This window comes from Lutzomyia longipalpis, chromosome 1, assembly GCF_024334085.1.
Source record: "Lutzomyia longipalpis isolate SR_M1_2022 chromosome 1, ASM2433408v1".
NCBI classification, from domain to species: domain Eukaryota; kingdom Metazoa; phylum Arthropoda; class Insecta; order Diptera; family Psychodidae; genus Lutzomyia; species Lutzomyia longipalpis.
The window spans coordinates 13,075,156-13,087,065 of record NC_074707.1 but is presented as its reverse complement, the minus strand read 5'-3'; the positions used below and the strand labels follow the sequence as shown (position 1 = coordinate 13,087,065).

At 38.1% G+C, this 11,910-nt stretch overlaps 3 protein-coding genes and 1 long non-coding RNA gene across 4 annotated transcripts; 3 read left to right on the top strand and 1 right to left on the bottom strand.

Moving 5' to 3' along the window:
• The first annotated feature begins 69 nt into the window (after positions 1-69).
• On the top strand, positions 70-393 carry LOC129786338 (transmembrane protein 141). The gene has a single exon (XM_055821265.1). The coding sequence runs from the start codon at positions 70-72 to the stop codon at positions 391-393; it is 324 nt and encodes a 107-aa protein (XP_055677240.1).
• On the top strand, positions 393-2,091 carry LOC129786333 (putative GTP-binding protein 6). The gene has a single exon (XM_055821260.1). It carries the CDS (start codon positions 393-395, stop codon positions 1,992-1,994), a length of 1,602 nt encoding a protein of 533 aa, XP_055677235.1. The 3' UTR covers positions 1,995-2,091.
• Positions 2,047-3,784, bottom strand: LOC129786334 (uncharacterized). The gene is made up of 2 exons (XM_055821261.1): positions 3,587-3,784; positions 2,047-3,520 (listed from the first exon to the last, which is right to left on the bottom strand). The coding sequence occupies exon 2, from the start codon at positions 3,504-3,506 to the stop codon at positions 2,184-2,186; it is 1,323 nt and encodes a 440-aa protein (XP_055677236.1). The 5' UTR covers positions 3,507-3,520; positions 3,587-3,784; the 3' UTR covers positions 2,047-2,183.
• Positions 3,785-4,839: 1,055 nt separating this feature from the next.
• LOC129786330 (uncharacterized) lies at positions 4,840-10,822 on the top strand. Its single transcript, XR_008750112.1, has 3 exons — positions 4,840-5,218; positions 5,291-5,361; positions 9,101-10,822. It is a non-coding gene; the product is annotated as an uncharacterized LOC129786330 (long non-coding RNA).
• The last annotated feature ends 1,088 nt before the right edge of the window (positions 10,823-11,910 follow it).

Below are 11,910 nucleotides of genomic sequence, written 5' to 3'. Positions count from 1 at the left end.
GCAAAAAAGACACAGCAATAAGACAGTTTAGCAAGGTGATCTCATGCGAGATCATAGTTGTGTAGTGAAATGAATGACATCAAAGCCCTTAAAAATCAACAGAAGGACAAACATCCGGGCTTTGGCTCATATCTGGAGTGCATGACAAGAACCCTCTTCACGGGATTATCTGCTTTTGGTTTTACCTTCTCCGGGACGTACTTCTTGCAAAAACTCCTGCAGAAGCAACTACCCTACAAGTCCAACGTCTTTATTCTCACCTCATCACTCGTGGGAGTGGGTGTGGCGTACAAAGTAACCAAGGATAGGACGAAATCCTGCCAGGCAGCTTGGTTGGCTTTTGAGGAGAAGCATACGGCTCTTGGGAAATCTGAAGGATTCACGGAAGAATAATGCTGCGATCGATTGTCAAGCAATCCTGCAGAGGTTCCAGCTTCCTCCTACAGTTTCCTCGAATCCTTCGAGGATCCTCCAAAAAATGGGCAATAGTGCATCAGCAGGAAGTCATCCCGAAGAGGCTAAAGTACACAATGTCAGGCGTAAAGGGTGGCAGCCACAAGAAAGGACGTCAAATGCCTGAAGAGCGTACGGAGGAAGACTTGACGGCGGAAGTGGAATTTGATGAGAAACTTATTGACAAGGATGAGGAGTACAATTTCATCGCCAGCAGTGCTCTTCATATCACAAAGAACATCCTCAATGAGCAGCATATTCTTCTCATTCAACCGTACATCAAATGGGGTCCTCAGAGGGCAACAACATCCCCAGATCTGATGGTTGAGGAGGCAGAAGCTCTCGTGCGATCAGTGCCAAAGTGGCAGGTGGAGCACACAATGAAGGTACCCCTGGAGAGCTTCAGCAAGAAAACCCTCTTCGGTAGGGGAAAAATTGAAGAGATAAAATCCATCATTAGCAAACTTAGAGCTTCCGGGAAGCCAATCACGCGGATTTTCATAAGCAAAGGCGTACTCTATGGGACACAGAAGAGGCTGCTAGAGACTACCTTTAATCTCCCCATCCTCGATCGGTATTCAATGGTCATCCAAATCTTGAGACTTCACGCCACAACGGCGGAGGCAAAGCTACAAGTTGCTATGGCGGAGATACCCTACATTTGGGGGCAAACACGTCCAAAGAATGCCAGTGTGGGGAAGTTGGATGATTTGGTGCTGTCGGAGTCCCAGAGGATACTACTGAGTGATCGTGAGAGGAAACTCAAGAAGGCTCTTGAGAGCATCAGGGGGCAAAGGAAGTTGCTGAGGAAGAAAAGACAGGCCCGGAATTTCCCGGTAATTGCCGTTGTTGGATACACAAATGCCGGCAAGACATCCCTCATCAAGGCGCTCACGAGAGAGGTTTCCCTCCAACCAAGAGATCAACTCTTCGCCACCCTGGATGTGACTGCTCATGCAGGACAACTTCCCTGCAAACTTGAGGTGATCTTTATGGATACAGTTGGTTTTATGTCTGATATTCCAACGGAATTGCTAGAGTGTTTCATCTCTACCCTAGAGGATGTTATGCTAGCGGATGTAATTCTCCACGTTCAAGATATTTCCCACGGGAATTGCACAGAGCAGAGAAAGCACGTGGAGACAACTCTTCGGGAACTTGTGGAGAAATTTGGGGAAGACCATGAACTGGATAACATCATAAATGTGGGGAATAAAGTGGATAAACTACCTTCTGATGCGAGAGAAGTGTCCAAACATCAGGATATGCATCTCATTTCATCTCAAACATTGGAAGGTGTGAGAGATCTTCTGGATACCATTGAGAAGATCATTCTGCAGCGAACGAAAAGATCTCACATTACAATAAGAGCTTCAATGGGTGGAGAAGAAGTTTCGTGGTTGTACAAGAATGCAACTGTTGTAGACACGGAAGCTGATCTCGAGGATAGTCAGTACTTGAGATTGCACGTTGTCATCGCTGATTCGACATTTCAGCAGTTTAAACATCATTTCCTGAAGGGAAGGAAGAAGTTAGTCTAGAAAATTGTGTAATAGTTGAAAGAATAAAGATTTTAATAATAATGTAATCAACTTTAATTCAGAATTTTATTTAATAAAATAGGAACTAGAACAAAAATATAAAGTTTTTTTTTCTTAACTTTTTTTTTTTTAAATAGTTATGAAGTAACTAAGAGATCATTCATAAAACATCCCCGCATTTTGCAATGTTTAATCATACTTCCACATAAGCCTCAGATTATTCGGAAGGATCATCTTCTCACATTCATCCTTTGAAATTAGAGTGTCCTTCACAACAATTTCCAGCATATGTGATCTACCCTTTAGATGTGGCAAAATCTGGGGAATGAAACTTCCGTCCACTTCTGCGCATCCCGAAATGTCGATGAATCGAATGGATTTGCTTCTCAGGATTATCCGCTTAACACTCTCTGAGGAAATGTATGTGTTGTCGCTCATGTAGAGCTCCTGCAGTGTCTCTGTGCAAGGAAAGTAGCTCAATAAGAAGTCGAAGCAACAAATGTCGCTGATGTCCAGCACTTTGATGTTCGTCAGATTTTTAAGAATATTAGGTAGGGCAGACAACCACTTCACTTGATGAATGTTCAAGCCCTCCAATCGGTTGCGTGTTGTTATTTCCAGAAGGAATTTGTTGAAATCTAATCCACGTACACGTTTAACTTCCAAATGTTTGATTTTTGGTAACTTCGCCAGCTTAAGAAAATCTTCCTCCGTAATGTCAATGTAGGTGTCGGAAATTGCAAGTTCTTCCAAATTCTCCAGGTTTGCTGCAACAGCCTGAATGCAACTCCTATCGAGTGAAGTGCAGTGTTCAATGTTTAGGCCTTTCAGCTGAGGATTCTCATTACAGAATTCCTTAAACAGTGTACGATTCAAACGCAGGCAATTAGACAGATTAATCTTCTGAATTTTCTTCATTCCTGCCAAGAACTTTCCTTCAATAGAATAATTTAAGGACACATCGAGTGCTTCTAATTGATTGATCTTGAACAAGGACATCAAAACTTGATCATCCAAAAGAGAAATTTTAGCGACTTTAACCCCTTCGAAAGCCACTGAAAGTTCATGCACCATTCGTTCCTCATTGCGAATATCGAAAAATTGCATTTCAATCGTCTGCAAGTTCTTGAAGAGCATAAAAACTCTCGGTGGATATTCGTTTCTCATGCTGATTGAATAGCAAGAAAGCTTGAGAGTATGGACGTATCGGCCAACACGTCGAGCAATCTTTGTGGCTTCTGGAAGACGGAGTTCAAGTTGCTTATCATCACCAATCTTCAAAGAGCGTAATTCACTGTAGTCCAGCACACGGATGCTCCTGTATGTAACCATAGCGGCTTCCTTGAACCACTTGCAAACTTTTTCCATCACCAGGAGTTCCCGGACATTGAGGAAGCTGAAGATGTGATACAGACAATAATTGTTCAAAACAAAAATTGAGTTTCTCAACATCTCTGGATCCTGTGGTTCAACCCGCTCCAATTTACGCCTCTTGCTTGATCGTGTCTCCATTCTGAGGGCTCAATCTAAGTAATATATTGAGAAGTTTATAAAATCTTCAAAGAAAGAAAAAACACAAAACAAATGCTAACCTCAAAAGTAGTCAGGAAAAGTCCTTTTTCTCTCCCGAGAGGAAAAAAATTATAGAGGAATATTTGTGTGTCGGCCAAATTATTCTCACAAATCAAATTCCCCTCACAAACTTTCTCAAAAAACAATACAAACTTATTAAATTTAAGAACTCTCTTTGGACGCCGCAGGCAGACGCTAAGAACTCAAAATGCAAACTGAAAAACTGTTATTGGATAGGGGAAGTTGGGGTATCTCAGAAAATAAAAGTTCGTAGCATTGTTCGTCAAATTTCGTGAAAGGTTCGTAACTCCGTTAATCTCCCTGGGAGTGAGGCCCCATTTTACGAACCTGTAGGTGAATTTTCCCATGTAAAAGCATTGGAGTTACCCTCGGAGTTACCAACCTTTCACGAAATTTGACGAACAATGCTACGAACTTTTATTTTCTGTGTAGCTTGGTAATTTTCCCAAAATTGATGAAGTTTTTTTTTTTAACCTGCTGGCCGCCAAGACCTTGGAGCTTCCTTAGAGCGCCAAGGTGGGGTCGTTGAACGACCCCAAGAAGGAAGTCGATTTTCTCATAAACTATAAAACCGGGAACTGTCGGGTCACTACCTTTAGACTCCTTATATAGTCCTCTTGCCCCTTGCATCACAAATTCGCCACCCGGAAACACGCAGAAGAAAATATTAGGGAAAAACATTTTTCACTCATTTTTCACACTTTCTTCGTGAGAAATTTGCCACGAAGTTGACCGCAACTGCTATTTTTTTTCACTACTTCCCCACATTCCCCTCACTTCCCGCACCATGATAAATGGCAATATTTCTCGAATATTCTTTATTGTTTTGCACATTTATATGCTTCTAATTATGTTTTATGTTGTTTATGTCACTTATTCGCGATAATTCTGACACTGAGAAGGTAAAGTGAAAAAGTAAACACAACCCTTCAACCCCCTTCAACCATATGATTTATGATGTGACTAACTTCATTCTAAGAAATTTTCCGCAGCAAGGCCGTTACACCAATTTTTGAATTCCCTTCTTCTACATTTTCCTTAATAACTTTTCTTGTGGTGGACGGATTGAGCTGAAATTTTTACACAACCTCCTCAGATAACCAAGGAACTTATTTCCAAAAGATGGGAATGGTATCTTTTATATTTATTAAGTTATAGCACGAAATATAGGGCTGGGGTCGTTCAACGACCCCGCTTGGCGGCCTAGAGGTTAATGATCTTTTGTCCTTCATCAGAAACGAAATCTAAATTCAATAAACAAAATCAATTCAACTTCACAGTGTTTCATTAATAAATAGAACAAAGGAATTGTTCAGAAATTAGCATTAAATTGAAAGTTATGCAATTTAAGCAATGGTCGAAGAAAATACCGTAAATCGACTTGTAATTGGGCAATTAAAAAATCATCAGTCATGCCAAATTTTGTCTTTCAATTTAATTGATAAGATAAAGTAATTTGTGCATTAAAGGGCATTTTTAAGAATAATTCAGTGTATGGAAGTGATTGTGAATGCTATCGAAGGCAAAGGAACATCACCTGAAGGGGAAAACTCAGGAAAAGGGAATTTCATCAACTCCAGAGAACAAAGGAAATTTTTGGCCAATCTAGCCGGAAACCTTGCAATCCACAGGTGTGTGAACAGTGCCACAACTTCCTTTTCTTCCTTTGAAGATCAATTTATTAATTATCTCTATTCCACCAGGTGTGTGATCAACTTCTTCTATTTTCTTCCTTTGAGATCAATACATTAATTGTCTCTGGATATTCCACCAGGTGCGTATTTACACAGGAATTTGAAGGAATACATAAAGATTTTTGTCCTTGATATTAACTGCATGACCCTTAATTCATAAACTTGAAAAGGTGCCTCGGCACTTGCGGACAACGCACTTGCGGACTTGGCTGATTTTACGACACTTGCGGACAGAGAAAGCTACCTGGGTACGAAAGGGATTTACCCTAGACATATGCGGACTCCGGAGGGTAGGTAGAATTTTGAGCATCGACAAATTTGCCACTTGCGAACAGTATGCGGCCAACAAAAGGGGCCTTCTGTATGTGTGTGATCCGAAGGCGCAGTGTGGGTTGTGAAAACTTTAAAAATTAGCTAATCGTTCATTAATTCAAAATTCTTCAAAACGATTTTTCTTTTACGATTTTTAGCTCTCCATGCCCCTGCCCCAAGGGGTGTTTATCTGAATGAAAATCTTCGGATTATTCGCTAAAAATTCGGATGATTCGCCAAGATTCAGATTATTCGCCTAGATTCGATTGATTCGCCAATATTCGGTTTATTTGTTAAGATTCGTCTATATTTTTGATGCACAAATATTACTTTTTAGGCAAAAAACTATAGCTTTTAAACAATTCGCGTATTATAGACGTACCTAAATATATTTGTTTGAAGTTTTTAAACTTGGTTTCAAATTTAGAACGATTTTTTAAAAATAAGGGTGTCCAAATCGTCGTAAAATTCGATTCCCTAAGTTCGGGTTCAAATTGTGCTTAATAGCACATTTTATAAGTCACATATTTGCGTAGTAGAACTGCTTTTCTGGCCTGTAGGCCGTCCAGCTTTTTGTTCTTATAACTGTTAGTTAAAAAACTCAATAGTTAAAATGTACTGGTAAGCTGACCAAGCTTACGGGAGCTGTGTTTCTTTCAGTGTACCAATTTTGTGAGAGCAAACTAGAACGCAAATTAATTTAAATACGCGCAAAGTCGGGAAAAGTAGAAAAGTCATACCCTAAGAAATCTTTAGAAGGCTATATCTCGAGAACGGGGATCCATAGATTTTCATAAATTTTTTTTTGTTTTAAAGGTCTCGAATTCAGCTATAACATATCGAAAAATGAAAAAAATTTATGTCGCCATTTTCGAAAAATTCGAGTTCGAAATTTTCGAAAACTTTGTTTTCGATTTTAGCGCCTCTTGCGGTCATTTTTCGAAGTTGCAATGTTCTAGACATTTGTAGGGTTTCTCGAAACCTTTCATTTGCACTTGAGTTGATCAAGATCGGACTTGTAGAACCCGAGATATGACATGCCAACTTTGGAAGGCTATATCTCGAGAACGGCGACATAGATTTTCTTCATTTTTGGCATGAAGCTAGATAATATGGTCAGCTACAACATATGAAAAAATGAAAAAAAATTTATGTCGTCGTTTTCGAGACATTCATCGAAAACTAATCGAAAATTTTGTTTTTGATTTTTGGCCCCCTAGCGGTCACTTTTGAAACTTCGGATGTTCTAGAGAGTTGTAGGGTTTGTTGAGATCTTTCATTTGACCCCGGGTTGATCAAAATCGGTCAAGCCGTTTTCGAGTTATGGTCGATTTTCGATGAAAAATTGTGGCGGCCATATTGACTAAACGGCTTGACCGATTTTCGAAAATGAGGTATCGTTGGAAAGCTCTTGATGGCCCCTACAACATATCAAAATTTCAGACCTCTAGCTATAATAGGGGCTGAGATATAGCGAAAACAAAATTTTGAGGTTATCCAAAATGGCGGACGGAGGGGTGGGGGGGTGGATTTGACCTCATAATCGGATTTCTTCAGGTCGATATTTAAACTTTGCCGTTTACCGCAAGTCTCTATCTATCACCGTTCTCTTGCAATTTAAGTTTAGAATCCGGACGGCCGGCCGGACAAAAAATTTTTTGGCGCATACGTTTTTTGGAATGTGGGGACCCTAATTCGTGCTCATCCCAAGTTTGAGCCCGATCTGACGACTTTCGATTTTGTTCGGTACACAAAAGCTGTGTCTGAAAGAAACACAGCTAAAACTCAATAGTTATAAAACTCAATAGTTGAAAAACTCCACAGTTACAAAAACTCCATAGTTAAAAACTCCATAGTTATAAAACTCAATAGTTGAAAAACTCCACAGTTACAAAAACTCCATAGCTATAAAACTCAATAGTTATAAAACTCAATAGTTGGTTGAAAACTCCATAGTTATAAAACTCAATAGTTATAAAACTCAATAGTTACAAAAACTCCACAGTTAAAAAACTCCATAGTTGAAAAACTCAATAGTTATAAAAACTCAATAGTTATAAAAACTCAATAGTTACAAAAACTCCACAGTTAAAAAACTCCATAGTTATAAAAACTCAATAGTTGGTTGAAAACTCCATAGTTATAAAACTCAATAGTTATAAAACTCCACAGTTACAAAAACTCCATAGTTAAAAAACTCAATAGTTATAAAAACTCAATAGTTATAAAAACTCAATAGTTGGTTGAAAACTCAATAGTTATAAAAACTCAATAGTTGGTTGAAAACTCAATAGTTATAAAAACTCAATAGTTGGTTGAAAACTCCATAGTTATAAAACTCAATAGTTAAAAATCTCCATAGTTGGTTGAAAACTCCGTAGTTACAAAAACTCCATAGTTAAAAAATTCAATAGTTGGTTGAAAACTAACAGTTATAAGAACACAAAGCTGGACAGCCTACAGGCCAAAAAAGCAGTTCTACTACGCAAATATGTGACTTATAAAATGTGCTATTAAGCACAATTTGAACCCGAACTTAGGGAATCGAATTTTACGACGATTTGGACACCCTTATTTTTAAAAAATCGTTCTAAATTTGAAACCAAGTTTAAAAACTTCAAACAAATATATTTAGGTACGTCTATAATACGCGAAATGTTTAAAAGCTATAGTTTTTTGCCTAAAAAGTAATATTTGTGCATCAAAAATATAGACGAATCTTAACAAATAAACCGAATATTGCCGAATCAATCGAATCTAGGCGAATAATCTGAATCTTGGCGAATCATCCGAATTTTTAGCGAATAATCCGAAGATTTTCATTCAGATAAACACCCCTTGGGGCAGGGGCATGGAGAGCTAAAAATCGTAAAAGAAAAATCGTTTTGAAGAATTTTGAATTAATGAACGATTAGCTAATTTTTAAAGTTTTCACAACCCACACTGCGCCTTCGGATCACACACATACAGAAGGCCCCTTTTGTTGGCCGCATACTGTTCGCAAGTGGCAAATTTGTCGATGCTCAAAATTCTACCTACCCTCCGGAGTCCGCATATGTCTAGGGTAAATCCCTTTCGTACCCAGGTAGCTTTCTCTGTCCGCAAGTGTCGTAAAATCAGCCAAGTCCGCAAGTGCGTTTTCCGCAAGTGCCGAGGAGCCCTTGAAAACTTATTAATCAGAAAATCATTGAACCTCCTTTTAAATGATGTTTAGTAGTAAGTAGTAATAATAAATTTACAAAATTCCACTTGCAATCGAAACTACATTTAATTCATTTAATTAGCTTTTCAATCAATTCATTTCTCATCATCCGGATCGACTTATTAATATAAAAACAAATTAAAGTGTTTCTTGGGAATCGGTCGAGATTGATCGAGATTCGAGAATTCTTCATACATTCATAAAGTTAATTTATTTATTAATATATCGGACATTCTCAACAAATTCAATTTGTTTCACATAATTGAAGTTAAACCATCCCTTTGTATTCTATTCTTTTCTTCTAGATTTCCACATAAGCCTCAGATTATTCGGGAGGATCATCTTCCTACATTCATTCTTTGAAATTAGAGTGTCCTTCACAACAATTTCCAGCATATGTGATCTACCCTTTAGATGTGGCAAAATCCGGGGAATGAAACTTTTATCCACGTCTGTGCATCCCGTAATGTCGATGAATCGAATGGATTTAAATTTCTGGATCAGATACGTAAGACCGCTGGAAGTAATGCTCTTAGCACGCGGTAAGGCCAAATGAAGCTCCTGTAGAGTCTCAGTGCAGGGAATGTAGCTCAATATGGTGTCGTCGATATAAATTTGGCTGATGTCCAGCTTCTTGATGCCCGTCAAGTTTCTAAGAACATTGGGCAGTACCCCACAATTGAGTTGCCTAATGCTCAAGTGCTCCAATCGATTGCGTGACGTGATTTCCAGAAGGAATTGGTCTAAATCGAACGATTCTACTAGCATAATTTCCAAATGTGTGATCTTCGATAATTTCGCCAGCTCAAGAAAATCTTCCTTCGTTATATTTGGGTAATAGCTGGAAACTGTGAGTTTTTCCAAGTTCTTCAAGTTTGCTGCAACGGCCTGGATGCACGTCCTATCTAGTGAAGTACAGCGCCCAATGTGTAGGGCTCTCAGTTGAGGATTTGCAACACAAAATTTCTTAAACAATCTAGGATTCAATCGGCCGCAATTATACAGATTAATCTTCTGAATATCCTGCAGTTCTCTGAAAAACCTTCCTTCAATATAAACATTCCCGGATAAATCGAGTGCTTCCAATTGATTGATCTTGAGCACATACAACAAGAGTCTGTCATTTAAACATCTAATTTTTGCAACTTTAACCTCTCTGCAAACCATTGAGAGATCATGCGTGAATGTTCTATCCATAAAAAAAAACGGATAAAAGTCTAAATCAATGGTCTGCAAATTCTTGAAGAAGACAATGAATTTCGGTATATATGGGCCGCTCTTGCAAAATGGTAAGGAATGGAGTTTCAGCGTGTGGGCGTATTGGCCAACCCGTCGAGCAATATTTGTAGCTTCCGGTAGTTGAGGCTGAGTTGAATAATACTTGTCCAAATGAATCGGTCCGCCGAATGAAGTGTAGTCCAGCACCCGGATGCTTCTGTACGTCATCATGGCGGTTTCTTTGAACCACTTGCAAACTTTTTCCATCATAAGCAGCTCCCGTGCGTTGAGGAAGCTGAAGATGAGGCACAGACAATCAGTGTTCAAGGAATACATTGAGTTTCTCCGCTCCAATCTACGCCTCTTGCTGGATCGTGTCTCCATTCTGACGGCTTAAACTGTGGAAAACATAAGGCAGTTTGTAAAATCTTCATACGTCTCAAAGAAAAAAGAAAGCAGAATTAATACTAACCTCCAAAGTAATCAGAAAAAATACTTTTTCTCTCCAATAAGAACGAAGTATCGTAGAAATCCTTTTTGCGACTTCCGCACCTTAGTTTAATTAATCAAATTCCACCCAAAAACTTTAATAAAAGGGAATTTAAACCAATTAATTTGATGAAAATGTTGAAAATGCTTTAGGACGCGAACGCACGAACTCAAAATTGCCAACTGAAAAATTTGTTTGATAGGGGAAGATGGGGTGAACTGGGTGATTTTCGTATAACTATTATTTTTCGATTATAATGTCCAAAGTTATTTTTGTACTAAATTGTCATAAAAGTTTTGTAATAAATTTTTTTTAAAGATTCACATTCTTTTACTTAACGTACATATCACAAAATCTACTTTGTCTTCCTTTCAGTTGAACATCTCACAAAGAACTGAATTTTGTGAAATACTTAGACGAGTGTTGAGCGCAAAATTTTTAAGGGTACAATGGGAAGGTAGAAAAAATAAGGCTTTATGTGCATATAAAAAAACCCATGTACCTAAGGCATGCCTTTTTCAAGAACATTTCGAGAACTCGAGTCGAGACCCTAATAAAACAATAAATAAGGTTTACTCAGCAGGTTGCATCCTTTCTTGCCTTCAGAGTGTCTATGCCAAAATATTTTCCATGGAAAAATAAGTAGAAAAGACCGCCAAAAGTAAATTAGGAAATTCTGCGTAATTATGAATGCGGAAAAATCACATTAACACTTAGAGGATTTATGTGGACACCGTGTCCATTTCGAGTTTTTAAATCGTGATAGATTAAAATGTATTGAACCTATCGTGATAAATACCACGTCTATGTGTAGGGAATTTCAATTACTTTAAGTTAGGCTAAAGAAAATCCGGAAAATATTTTGCTTTTTAAAAGATAATTAAGATCAAAGTCGAAAATATACGCGGAGGATGAAAATGGTCACCGTGACCAACGGTTTTTTTTCGAAAAAAATCGACGCGCCCGAAGATTATGAACCATACTCCTGTGTTAAAAGATAGGAATATGGTTCATAATCTTCGGGCACGTCGAAATACTCTTTTGCACAATTGTCAAAGTGTTGTTTACTTTTTTTTTACATAAAAACTCCGGAAAATTCAATACTTAAAATAAGCAAATACAAGGATTAATCTAAAAAAAACCCTTCAGGTAGCCTCCATAAATTGTTTTCTTTTGAGATTGATAAGTGGTTTCAGCGCACCCATAAAAACCAATATTTCAGATTGTCTATCGAATTCAATCTTCCATTATAATATTTTTTCATCCAAAATTTGCGCGAAACGCAATAAATCCCCCCATTAATTGAATAAAATATGCACGCATAGTTATTTTGCAAATGCAATCTTCCATATTTCCTTGAAATATTTGAAAAAAAAACCGTTGGTCATTCTGTCCAATTTCATCCTC

Excerpts from the sequence above, each read along its gene's own strand:
- LOC129786334 (XM_055821261.1), bottom strand. The coding sequence starts at position 3,506 with ATGGAGACACGATCAAGCAAGAGGCGTAAATTGGAGCGGGTTGAACCA.
- LOC129786338 (XM_055821265.1), top strand. The coding sequence starts at position 70 with ATGAATGACATCAAAGCCCTTAAAAATCAACAGAAGGACAAACATCCG.
- LOC129786333 (XM_055821260.1), top strand. The coding sequence starts at position 393 with ATGCTGCGATCGATTGTCAAGCAATCCTGCAGAGGTTCCAGCTTCCTC.